The sequence below is a fragment of the Pempheris klunzingeri genome, unplaced genomic scaffold (genome assembly GCF_042242105.1).
Source record: "Pempheris klunzingeri isolate RE-2024b unplaced genomic scaffold, fPemKlu1.hap1 Scaffold_50, whole genome shotgun sequence".
Classification (NCBI taxonomy): domain Eukaryota; kingdom Metazoa; phylum Chordata; class Actinopteri; order Acropomatiformes; family Pempheridae; genus Pempheris; species Pempheris klunzingeri.
Window position 1 is genome coordinate 270,001 of NW_027254954.1, and position 12,500 is coordinate 282,500.

The following is a 12,500-nucleotide window of genomic DNA, read 5'->3' on the forward strand; positions in this document are numbered from 1 at the left end:
ACACACACGCACACACTGACACACACACACACGCACACACTGACACACACACGCACACACTGACACACACACACACACACACACACACGCACACACTGACACACACACGCACACACTGACACACACACACACACGCACACACTGACACGCACACACACACACACACACGCACACACTGACACGCACACACACGCACACTGACACACACACACGCACACACCAGAACCAGAACCAGAACCAGTATGTGGACCAGGACAGGTCCTGCCCCACTTCTCCCTGATAACCTGCAGCTTCTCTGAGACTCTGACTTTCTTCTATTCGTGGTTGAATCATCACTCTTTACTGTCCGTGCAGCATCTGATGCTTCCCGTCCTCAGCGGGGCTGATGGGGTCCGTTTCCATGGAGACGACAGCCATCGCACCAGGTTGTTTACTGACACGTTTTTCTGTGTCTGTAGATTTGGTCCACCTCACCTGTCAGTCAGTTGGCTCCTCCTACGAGGACCTGTCACCGGTGGTAACCAGGATGTTCCGCACACCGGAGTCACATGATCGAGGTAGCACGCACACGCCTCTCTCATTACCTCACACATCCTGTAAACTTTCTCTCCTCTCTGACCTCCTCCTCCTCCTCCTCCTCCTCCTCCCCCCTTTGTCTTTAATTCATTCATCATCTTCTTCTCTGCTTTTAATTAGAACAAGAACAACCTTCAGGAACACACACACACACACACACACACACACACACACCTGGAGGATGGATGGATGCAGGTACAGAGATTCATCAGCAGTGATGGAGGAGGAGGAGAGAAGCTTCTCCGTCATGTTTCTGTTAAACTGTAGATTCTTCATCCAACGCAGTTACTGCCATGATCCATTCATCTGACAAGAAAAAAGTGTCCTTCAAAACTTCCTAAAAATGGCATTTAGTGAATGTAGTCTGGTGTGTTTGAAGCTAAAATCCCTGTTTTAGTGAATGTAGTCTGGTGTGTGTGCTGTTTGTGGTTAAACCAAAAGGATCTTCCAGGTCTCTCTCTGTAGGGATCCTTTCCATGATGCTGTCACACACTTAGAATAACACTCTGAGCCTGTCAGTGGATCAAACAAGCTCTTTTAGTGGACCTACTGTGATCAGGTGCAGTTGTCCCAAAGGATCACGTTGCAGCCATTGCAGCCCGTTTGGTGTCTGCTGGCTGAGGTGATCTACTGGACCAGTTCCAACACTTTTACTACCTACCAGTCACTCACACACCAGGATGAGGACAGAGAGGATCATGGGTAGAAACAGGGGAGTGACCCTTTAAGGTGTGTTCAGGGTAAATCTAAACAGGTGGCCTCATACGTCCCCTCAGTGTGACATAGACGTGTGTTAATGTGACACTTTGCCAGTTTGATCTCACTGAGACTGACATTTAACTACCCCCCCCCCCCCCCCCCCCAAACCACACACACACCAACTGTTTTTAAAGGTGACATCACCCCACCTCACATCCTGATTGGGCAGCTGTCCTCTTCCTCCTCTCTTTCCTGTTGTGTTGCCATAGTAACAGATGGTGAGACATTTGGATGAGACGGCGTTCTGAAGGAGCTGAGCGCCGCTCTGTCTGAACGTGCCGTCATCACCACTGACAGCGGTGCTCAGTAATCTGATTACTTCAGTGGAGACCAGTGTGTCTGGGAGTGTTAGCTGTTAGCTTAGCACAGGAGCCCCCATCTGTGTTCTGTTCACATGCTGGATGGCTACCGCTAGCGGTGTTAGCAACTGTTAATGTTCCCACTGACATCTGCTAACTGTCGCTCTCTCTGTACCTGTCTCTCTGCAGAGGACTGCCCATCTGTTCTCTGGTGTCTCTACTTCAACATGGCCGACGGTTCGGGGCTGGAGGTCGAAGGTCACGACCTCCCGTCTAACGTGCACGTGTGCTCTGGACCGGACGGCGCTGTGGGACACGACCACGCCATTAGACAGGTGACACACACACACACACACGGCCATCACCCATCTAATAACTGATACAGATAGAAACACTTCAATCAATCAATGACTTTATTTGTCCCTGATGGGGTCATAACATAAGATACATGCACACTTGAAACAATGAAATCAATAGAAGATCACATGACACAAAGCAGACACCACAGGCAGCCTCCCTGTTCCTCCTGGAGAGGAGTACGGTGAAGTCTGAGCAGTGAACCGGATGGAAGAAAGTGAAAGTGATGATGTAAGGGATGGGAACAGTGGGACGGGATGGATTCAGCTGTTCGTTGTAAATGTCCTGTAGGGTTTCTGGAGTAGTGCCAGTTATTTTACTGCAGAGATTAACCACCTTGTTGAGGATCTTTTTCTGTTTTACCTTGAGTGAATTGAGGAAGAGATCAACACAGACTAAAAGAAGAACGATAAAACATGGTCATCAGGGACGAATCGAATTTAGAGAGTTTTCTTAAACAAAAAAGGTGCTGCTGACTTCTCTTGTAGATTGTGTTGGTGTAACTCACAAATGTCAGTTTGTCTATTGTAGTTCCTAAATACTTGTAGGACATCCTGCCCATCAATCAGTGTGCTGTCAGGAGGGGCTGCGAGCGTCTAAAGTCAATACACGTCCTTTGTTTTTGATCCATTCAGAGATAAAACCGAAGCCTGGCACCACTTTAGAAAAGAGTCCACCACAGGACCGTGAGGTTTCAGTCCTGTTCAACAGGCTCGGTACGACCGTGTCATCTGCACATTTCAGTATATGGTGGTTTTCAGCGGTTGGTGTACAGTATGTACAACAGGGGACAGGACGCATCCTTGCGGTGAGCCAGTAGATGTTACAGATAGATCGAAGAAAATTTACTCACTCTGTGTTCTGCACATCCAGACTGAAGTCGATTGGTCTTTGGATTAGCAGATGAGGCCGTATGGTATTAAAAGCAGAGGAAACATCAACCAACAGCAGTGTAACGTGATTGTTAGAGCTCTCCGGGTGCTCGTAGATGGAGTGTGGCATCCTGAACCCTCCTCCTGGTCCTGTTCAGGAGTTCAGCTTTAACCAGTTTTTCAAAAGACTTCTTGACTGGAGAAGTCAGGACTGTGGGCCTGAAATCATTTCAGGATTTAGGGTGTTTAGATTTGACAACAGGAACTATAGTGGCCTGTTTCCACAAAGTGGAATGACAGATTAAAAATCGGTCCTAGTTGTTCAGCACAGATTGAGAGCATTCGACCACTAATGTTGTCGCACTAGTTCTGGTTTTGACAACCATTGATCCCCAGGGGGAAAGTCTGGTGACCGGTAACTAACCCATGACTAACTGACAGCCGGTTGTCTCTGGTGCGTCCAGGCCGAGTCGATCTTCCAGAAGATTCTTCCTGAGGAGGATTTCTGTCCTCCGGCTCCGAACCCTGAAGACATCATCTACGACGGAGACGCCACGCCGGCCTCCTTGGGGGCGGGGACGGAGGGGGGCGGGGACCCCACAGAGGATAAACAGGAGGAGGAGGAAGAGGAAGAGAGGCTCCAGACGGAGGAATGAGGTGGAGTCACATGACATCTTCCATAGATGCCAAATGCCACTGCAGTGCATTGTGGGTCACCGTTGCCTTTGTTTAAATTGTTCTTATTTTTCTATCAGTTCTTCATCTGCCCCCCTCCCCCAGGCTCCACCTGTCTGGAAACATTAAAGCTTCAACACAAACAAACTCAGCCTGCCTCCTGCGTCTGATTGGCTCCTGGTCCTGCATCAGGAGACAAACCTGTTAAATGTTGTCGCTCTCTTCAAACACACCAAACTCCATTTACAAAAACAGTCATTTTAGCTCCCAGGAGTTTGTGTTCCATAATACAAACTAACTGGATGGAGGCAGAAACAGCACCTGTCAGCTAAAATCACTTTTTGTGAATGGAGTCTGGTGGACAGTTGTACATCTGGTTTGTTCAAAGTTCAATGTCTTTTCTTCTCAAATCTTCGACCTTTAGAAACAGGAAGTGGATCAGTGGGGGGCTGGACGGCTGCAGTCTTCCTGCAGGTTCTCAGATCTCATGTTGAGCTGCTGTTTAAACCCTGGAGCAACACACCGCGCTTACCCACAATCCCCACTGAGAGAGAGACAGCTGCATGATGGGAAACTAAAGGGTAGGCCTGGCCCGAAGACACACAGAAACGCGTGTGTAAATGTCAGGCGGCGTCTCTAAAGGAGCATCCCGCTGATTTTCAGACTTCGTGTCCTGGTTTAGTTTTCTCCCCGTGTGTCGCTGCCTCCTGCTGGCCGACGGCCTCAACTGCTCCCACAGGAGCAACAATAACGCAAACATTTCAGAGTAGTGTCCATGTGACACTGGTCACGTGACTGGGCGACGGTCCAATGAGAGCTGACCTCACCGACAGGAAGTAAGGAAACGGTCACTGTTGTAACCTGAATGAGGTTTTCCTTGACAGTTCGCACTCTGGTGTTTCTATTATTCTGTCCACCCCAACACTAAACAAAGGTTGGGGCAGTGGGCCAGCTGCTGCCCCCTGAGCTTTCAGTCATGTCACATGATCTTCCTCAGTGTTGTCACGCAGGTTCAGCCTCTGATGAAGACCATGTCATGTGGTGGTTGAAAGCTTCTAAGCAGCTTTAAAGACAACTGTCAGTTTGAAGGCCCCCCCCCCCCCCCCCCCCCCCCCAGTTTAGAGAAGTAGCTTCTAATCAGGTGATCAATGCCTCTGGTATTGAACTGAACACTTTCCAGGCCTGCAGTGACATCAGCACACAGACCGACGGGTGCCTTCAGTCCACCTGAGTCCTGATTCTACACCGGGAAACTAAGTATTGACCGCTGATCGGCTGTGGAAGGACACTCTGTAGACGTCTGTGGCTTTAATTGTTTTATTGTCAGAAAATCTTGGCGTCGTTTACAGACGGCGACCGCGGCGGCCGCCCTTCCTCCTGGTCGAGTCCGACGGGATCGGAGTGACGTCCTCTGATCACATGACGAAGGAGGAAGACAAGAGAAGAAACAGATGGTTTGTTTTCTGCTAATCTGAAAGTGTGTGTGTGTGAGTGTGTGTGAGTGTGAGTGAGTGTGAGTGTGAGTGAGTGTGAGTGTGTGTGAGTGTGTGAGCTCACCGATGCGTCCGATCTTCATGCCGGACCGAGCCAGAGCTCTGAGAGCAGACTGAGCTCCAGGACCAGGAGTCTTAGTCCTGAAACACAGACAGGCTCTCAGACAGACAGAAAGAGACAGGTGACAGACAGGTGACAGACAGACGGGTGAGTTACCTGTTGCCCCCGGTGGCCCTCAGCTTGATGTGCAGCGCCGTGATGCCGAGTTCTTTGCAGCGCTGGGCGACATCCTGAGCAGCCAACATGGCGGCATACGGAGACGACTCGTCTCTGTCCGCCTTCACCTTCATCCCTCCGGTCACACGGCAGATCGTCTCCCTGGAAACAAACCAACCAATCAGACCAGACCCAGGAACACCTGTCTGCAGCGGCTCCTCCATAACAGGAGGTCAGAGGTCACAGGAACGTTTGGAAAACTGGATTCGGACTCTTTATGGAAAGTGAGAGAACACTTGTCGCTATAGAAACAAAGATTGATCAAACATGAGCTCTGCGGGGTCGCGGTTCACACGGGGAGGCAGAGGAGGAGTTTGTGCTACGTGATGAAGACGTGTCTCAGGGAACTTACTTCCCAGAGAGGTCAGTGACATGGACGAAGGTGTCATTGAAGGAGGCGAAGATGTGACAGACTCCAAACACGTTCTCTCCTTCGGCCACCTGAGGACCCAGACTGATCACCTGCTCCTCCTTCTTCTCCTTCCCTTTACGAGGAGCCATCGTCTGAGGAGGAGGAGGAGTTACACATGAGGAAGAGGCCAAACAAAGACACCTGATGAGGCAGCATATTAGAGCGGACAGGTCTGATGGGACAACAAACATTTCTACAGACGGACGCCTTCAAATATTCCCCGTACTGATGGATTATGGGTAAAGAGAAAAGGTTCAGTAGCTCCATGCTTAGTATCACCTGACCTACCAGCTGTACTCAGACCAGCCAGAAAACAGCCTCCAACACACCAGCTGGGGGTCGAAGCTGACCGACGCTCTGGAGACATTGATCACCACTGAACTGGACACATGCCAACCTCTACTAGTTCAGATGTTTTAATTACTCTAGAGTCGAAGTTAATCTGAAGGAAGCAGTCAGCTGGTCTCAGCTTCACCTGGAGCCACTTTGACCTGTTCAGAAGTGGTGTTTGTCTCTATAGCGCTGTCCGATAATGGAACCAGCTAGTCACATGGTGGCTAACAGACATGCTAACAGCTTCATTTGAACGCAGGCTGATCTCAGTCTTGTTACTTTGAGCACCGACGTTGAATATTTAAATCAAAAGCTTGGCAGTGACCCGCGCACGTGACAAATAACCAACAGCAGCCACCGGATGCTAACATTAGCCTGTTAGCATCTCCCGGCCAGCAGCCTCAGTTGGACTCTAAACCCGATTTTCCTCTGACGGTGGACGACACGGCGGCGTGACTCTGAACTATCGATAACTAATCTATCAATCACACTACCGGCAAGTAACGGTGTTTCCCTGTTGCTCTGCCCGGAGTTAAGATGGCGACATGTCGCAGCCGCCAGCAGACACACAAACACGGAGGAAAAGCCCCAAAATCACACAAACGTTTCTTCCAGAGAAACAATTTGAGCGCAAACAGAAACAAACATCTTCCCAGACTCTGTGGACACAAGTTAAATCATCGGATGGTCGCCTGAAAATCAGATTTCAGAGGGATTAAAGTGGAGCGGCTCTTACCTCTGTGTGTCTCTCTACGAAGCAGAAACAAGAAAGGAAAGAACTTCCGCTTCCGGGGTCAAAGTTGAAGAGCTCCAGCGCGGGAACCAGCTGCTGCCGCCACCACGTGGTCTCTACAAGAAGCGCCGAATTTTATTTCCTTAATCAATCTAATGTTTATAATGAAGCCTATTTATTTCTGTCATGTGTATGTTATTGATTTTGTATAGAAGCGAACAGAAACATGATTCCAAACCAGATGTGTGATTTCAAAGACCCTCCACAGAATCTGGTGGAAACACAAACTCATTTATTTTAAGTATGTTTATTTCATTTTGGTTTTGATTTATACTAAAACTAACATGTTACTAGCGCGTTACATCACTTCCTGTCAGTCGGAGCTGAGTTCTGTGCTGCCGTCTTGGTATTTCTACGTTAACTGAATCGGTTTTATGCTTCTAATCACCTGTTTGTGCATTTAATCTTCGGCTAGCACTCTTAGCTCTCAACTCCTTTAGCGACTGTCCCGCTATTTCTACAGTTTGGTAACTTTATCCTGTCAGCTAGCTAACAGCTAACCTAGCTAGCAGTCAGTGATGGCTGCTCTGTGTCACATGTTCAGTTCTTCCTGCCTCCTTTAGTGAAAGTGTTGGAGGCTCAGTGAGGTGGAAACACAGCTCTGCACCAGGGAGCACAAATCAGTAGCTGCTGCAGTTAGCCTGCTAGTTAGTCAGTGTGTTAGTGTGTAGTGGAGGTCAATAGTGTGTGTGTGCCAGTTAGTCAGTGTGTCAGTGTGTAGTGGAGGTCTATAGTGTGTGTGTGTGCTAGTTAGTCAGTGTGTTAGTGTGTAGTGGAGGTCTATAGTGTGTGTGTGTGCTAGTTAGTCAGTGTGTCAGTGTGTAGTGGAGGTCTATAGTGTGTGTGTGTTAGTTAGTCAGTGTGTTAGTGTGTAGTGGAGGTCTATAGTGTGTGTGTGTGCTAGTTAGTCAGTGTGTCAGTGTGTAGTGGAGGTCTATAGTGTGTGTGTGTGCTAGTTAGTCAGTGTGTTAGTGTGTAGTGGAGGTCTATAGCGTGTGTGTGTGCTAGTTAGTCAGTGTGTTAGTGTGTAGTGGAGGTCTATAGTGTGTGTGTGTGCTAGTTAGTCAGTGTGTCAGTGTGTAGTGGAGGTCTATAGTGTGTGTGTGTTAGTTAGTCAGTGTGTTAGTGTGTAGTGGAGGTCTATAGTGTGTGTGTGTTAGTTAGTCAGTGTGTCAGTGTGTAGTGGAGGTCTATAGTGTGTGTGTGCTAGTTAGTCAGTGTGTTAGTGTGTAGTGGAGGTCTATAGTGTGTGTGTGCTAGTTAGTCAGTGTGTTAGTGTGTAGTGGAGGTCTATAGTGTGTGTGTGTTAGTTAGTCAGTGTGTCAGTGTGTAGTGGAGGTCTATAGTGTGTGTGTGTGTGCTAGTTAGTCAGTGTGTCAGTGTGTAGTGGAGGTATATAGTGTGTGTGTGCTAGTTAGTCAGTGTGTCAGTGTGTAGTGGAGGTCTATAGCGTGTGTGTGCTAGTTAGTCAGTGTGTTAGTGTGTAGTGGAGGTCTATAGTGTGTGTGTGTTAGTTAGTCAGTGTGTCAGTGTGTAGTGGAGGTCTATAGTGTGTGTGTGTGCTAGTTAGTCAGTGTGTCAGTGTGTAGTGGAGGTCTATAGTGTGTGTGTGCTAGTTAGTCAGTGTGTCAGTGTGTAGTGGAGGTCTATAGTGTGTGTGTGCTAGTTAGTCAGTGTGTCAGTGTGTAGTGGAGGTCTATAGTGTGTGTGTGTGTGTGTGTGTGTGTGTGTGTGTGTGTGTGTGCTAGTTAGTCAGTGTGTAGTGGAGGTCTATAGTGTGTGTGTGCTAGTTAGTCAGTGTGTCAGTGTGTAGTGGAGGTCTATAGTGTGTGTGTGTGTGTGTGTGTGTGTGTGTGTGTGTGTGTGTGTGCTAGTTAGTCAGTGTGTAGTGGAGGTCTATAGTGTGTGTGTGCTAGTTAGTCAGTGTGTCAGTGTGTAGTGGAGGTCTATAGTGTGTGTGTGTGCTAGTTAGTCAGTGTGTCAGTGTGTAGTGGAGGTCTATAGTGTGTGTGTGTGTGCTAGTTAGTCAGTGTGTCAGTGTGTAGTGGAGGTCTATAGTGTGTGTGTGCTAGTTAGTCAGTGTGTCAGTGTGTAGTGGAGGTCTATAGTGTGTGTGTGCTAGTTAGTCAGTGTGTCAGTGTGTAGTGGAGGTCTATAGTGTGTGTGTGCTAGTTAGTCAGTGTGTCAGTGTGTAGTGGAGGTCTATAGTGTGTGTGTGTGTGTGTGTGTGTGTGTGCTAGTTAGTCAGTGTGTAGTGGAGGTCTATAGTGTGTGTGTGCTAGTTAGTCAGTGTGTCAGTGTGTAGTGGAGGTCTATAGTGTGTGTGTGTTAGTTAGTCAGTGTGTTAGTGTGTAGTGGAGGTCTATAGTGTGTGTACTAGTTAGTCAGTGTGTCAGTGTGTAGTGGAGGTCTATAGTGTGTGTGTGTGCTAGTTAGTCAGTGTGTCAGTGTGTAGTGGAGGTCTATAGTGTGTGTGTGTGCGCTAGTTAGTCAGTGTGTCAGTGTGTAGTGGAGGTCTATAGTGTGTGTGTGTGTGTGTGTGTGCTAGTTAGTCAGTGTGTAGTGGAGGTCTATAGTGTGTGTGTGCTAGTTAGTCAGTGTGTTAGTGTGTAGTGGAGGTCTATAGTGTGTGTGTGCTAGTTAGTCAGTGTGTTAGTGTGTAGTGGAGGTCTATAGTGTGTGTGTGCTAGTTAGTCAGTGTGTCAGTGTGTAGTGGAGGTCTATAGTGTGTGTGTGCTAGTTAGTCAGTGTGTTAGTGTGTAGTGGAGGTCTATAGTGTGTGTGTGCTAGTTAGTCAGTGTGTCAGTGTGTAGTGGAGGTCTATAGTGTGTGTGTGCTATTTAGTCAGTGTGTCAGTGTGTAGTGGAGGTCTATAGTGTGTGTGTGTGCTAGTTAGTCAGTGTGTCAGTGTGTAGTGGAGGTCTATAGTGTGTGTGTGTGTGTGTGTGTGTGTGTGTGCTAGTTAGTCAGTGTGTCAGTGTGCAGTGGAGGTCTATAGTGTGTTTGTGCTAGTTAGTCAGTGTGTCAGTGTGTAGTGGAGGTCTATAGTGTGTGTGTGCTAGTTAGTCAGTGTGTCAGTGTGTAGTGGAGGTCTATAGTGTGTGTGTGTGCTAGTTAGTCAGTGTGTCAGTGTGTAGTGGAGGTCTATAGTGTGTGTGTGCTAGTTAGTCAGTGTGTCAGTGTGTAGTGGAGGTCTATAGTGTGTGTGTGTGTGTGTGTGCTAGTTAGTCAGTGTGTCAGTGTGTAGTGGAGGTCTATAGTGTGTGTGTGTGCTAGTTAGTCAGTGTGTTAGTGTGTAGTGGAGGTCTATAGTGTGTGTGTGTGCTAGTTAGTCAGTGTGTCAGTGTGTAGTGGAGGTCTATAGTGTGTGTGTGTGCTAGTTAGTCAGTGTGTCAGTGTGTAGTGGAGGTCTATAGTGTGTGTGTGCTAGTTAGTCAGTGTGTCAGTGTGTAGTGGAGGTCTATAGTGTGTGTGTGTGCTAGTTAGTCAGTGTGTCAGTGTGTAGTGGAGGTCTATAGTGTGTGTGTGTGTGTGTGTGTGTGCTAGTTAGTCAGTGTGTCAGTGTGCAGTGGAGGTCTATAGTGTGTGTGTGCTAGTTAGTCAGTGTGTCAGTGTGTAGTGGAGGTCTATAGTGTGTGTGTGCTAGTTAGTCAGTGTGTCAGTGTGTAGTGGAGGTCTATAGTGTGTGTGTGCTAGTTAGTCAGTGTGTCAGTGTGTAGTGGAGGTCTATAGTGTGTGTGTGTGCTAGTTAGTCAGTGTGTCAGTGTGTAGTGGAGGTCTATAGTGTGTGTGTGTGTGTGTGTGTGTGTGTGTGTGTGTGTGTGTGTGTGCTAGTTAGTCAGTGTGCAGTGGAGGTCTATAGTGTGTGTGTGCTAGTTAGTCAGTGTGTAGTGGAGGTCTATAGTGTGTGTGTGCTAGTTAGTCAGTGTGTCAGTGTGTAGTGGAGGTCTATAGTGTGTGTGTGTGCTAGTTAGTCAGTGTGTCAGTGTGTAGTGGAGGTCTATAGTGTGTGTGTGTGTGTGTGTGTGTGTGTGTGTGCTAGTTAGTCAGTGTGTCAGTGTGCAGTGGAGGTCTATAGTGTGTGTGTGCTAGTTAGTCAGTGTGTCAGTGTGTAGTGGAGGTCTATAGTGTGTGTGTGCTAGTTAGTGAGTGTGTCAGTGTGTAGTGGAGGTCTATAGTGTGTGTGTGTGTGCTAGTTAGTGAGTGTGTAGTGGAGGTCTATAGTGTGTGTGTGCTAGTTAGTCAGTGTGTCAGTGTGTAGTGGAGGTCTATAGTGTGTGTGTGCTAGTTAGTCAGTGTGTCAGTGTGTAGTGGAGGTCTATAGTGTGTGTGTGCTAGTTAGTCAGTGTGTCAGTGTGTAGTGGAGGTCTATAGTGTGTGTGTGCTAGTTAGTCAGTGTGTCAGTGTGTAGTGGAGGTCTATAGTGTGTATGTGCTAGTTAGTCAGTGTGTCAGTGTGTAGTGGAGGTCTATAGTGTGTGTGTGTGCTAGTTAGTCAGTGTGTTAGTGTGTAGTGGAGGTCTATAGTGTGTGTGTGTGTGTGCTAGTTAGTCAGTGTGTCAGTGTGTAGTGGAGGTCTATAGTGTGTGTGTGTTAGTTAGTCAGTGTGTTAGTGTGTAGTGGAGGTCTATAGTGTGTGTGTGTTAGTTAGTCAGTGTGTTAGTGTGTAGTGGAGGTCTATAGTGTGTGTACTAGTTAGTCAGTGTGTTAGTGTGTAGTGGAGGTCTATAGTGTGTGTGTGCTAGTTAGTCAGTGTGTTAGTGTGTAGTGGAGGTCTATAGTGTGTGTGTGTGCTAGTTAGTCAGTGTGTCAGTGTGTAGTGGAGGTCTATAGTGTGTGTGTGTGTGTACTAGTTAGTCAGTGTGTTAGTGTGTAGTGGAGGTCTATAGTGTGTGTGTGTGTGCTAGTTAGTCAGTGTGTCAGTGTGTAGTAGAGGTCTATAGTGTGTGTGTGTGTGCTAGTTAGTCAGTGTGTCAGTGTTAGAGATGGGATTTATGGCTCTTTGAAGGGAGCCGTTCCTTTCAAAGAGCCGTTCAAACGACTGACTCGTTGTTATATTTACTTCTTTATTTATTAGAAGTCAACCAGGGGTAACTTGTTTTCATCAAGGAAACAATCACTGGTAGCAGTTGTAAAATAAGATTTGGTTCAGAATAATTCAAACATATACATATCTATTCTGAAATATTGATTATAATTTCATTTGGCTTGTGTTTTCAGTGGAATCGTTCCATAAGATGGTGCCGTACCAACATGCTCTGACAGTGAGATCACTATTTTGAATTTTCCCTTCACCTAAAAAACTTTGTGGCACAATAAAACTACGCAGGCTGCAGATAACTTCCATGCAAAATAACTTTAGTGTGAAATTTTCCACACATGAACATTTTAACAATACAGAAAAAATATGAAAATAATAAATAAGTATATATATATATATACATATATATATATATATATATATAAATAAAATAAATAAGACGAATAGAAATTAGGACATGATACAAATGTGAATGCATAATTGTACTAAACTACCTGGTGTGTGTTCACCTGAACTACTTTACAAACAGGAACTCAGCTCCTTGACTCGAATCCACATCAGAACAATGGAAACAATAACAAATAACTTTTCTTCGGTCGTTAATATCTCCTGCT

At 47.0% G+C, this 12,500-nt stretch overlaps 2 protein-coding genes across 3 annotated transcripts in view; one reads left to right on the forward strand and one right to left on the reverse strand.

The window, feature by feature from the left end:
• chm (CHM Rab escort protein) overlaps window positions 1-3,685 on the forward strand; it is a 16,873-nt gene extending 13,188 nt beyond the window's left edge. For both annotated transcript variants that reach the window (XM_070856045.1, XM_070856046.1), the window contains exons 15-17: window positions 459-557; window positions 1,824-1,969; window positions 3,328-3,685. In XM_070856045.1, the coding sequence (XP_070712146.1) occupies window positions 459-557; window positions 1,824-1,969; window positions 3,328-3,519 (437 nt within the window). In that variant the 3' untranslated portion in view covers window positions 3,520-3,685. The remainder of the gene's footprint in view (window positions 1-458; window positions 558-1,823; window positions 1,970-3,327) is intronic.
• Window positions 3,686-4,841: 1,156 nt separating this feature from the next.
• rps14 (ribosomal protein S14) lies at window positions 4,842-6,862 on the reverse strand. The gene is made up of 5 exons (XM_070856053.1): window positions 6,790-6,862; window positions 5,661-5,812; window positions 5,249-5,410; window positions 5,096-5,172; window positions 4,842-4,949 (listed from the first exon to the last, which is right to left on the reverse strand). Exons 2-5 carry the CDS (start codon window positions 5,807-5,809, stop codon window positions 4,882-4,884), a joined length of 456 nt encoding a protein of 151 aa, XP_070712154.1. The 5' UTR covers window positions 5,810-5,812; window positions 6,790-6,862; the 3' UTR covers window positions 4,842-4,881.
• Between the last annotated feature and the right edge of the window lie 5,638 nt (window positions 6,863-12,500).

Bases quoted from the DNA above. Each gene is read 5' to 3' on its own strand.
- rps14 (XM_070856053.1), bottom strand. From the start codon at position 5,809: ATGGCTCCTCGTAAAGGGAAGGAGAAGAAGGAGGAGCAGGTGATCAGT. The intron at 5,411-5,660 runs GTAAGTTCCCTG...GTTTGTTTCCAG, and splicing joins GTCACTGACCTCTCTGGGAA to GGAGACGATCTGCCGTGTGA. The intron at 4,950-5,095 runs GTGAGCTCACAC...TCATGTGATCAG, and splicing joins CATGAAGATCGGACGCATCG to AGGACGTCACTCCGATCCCG.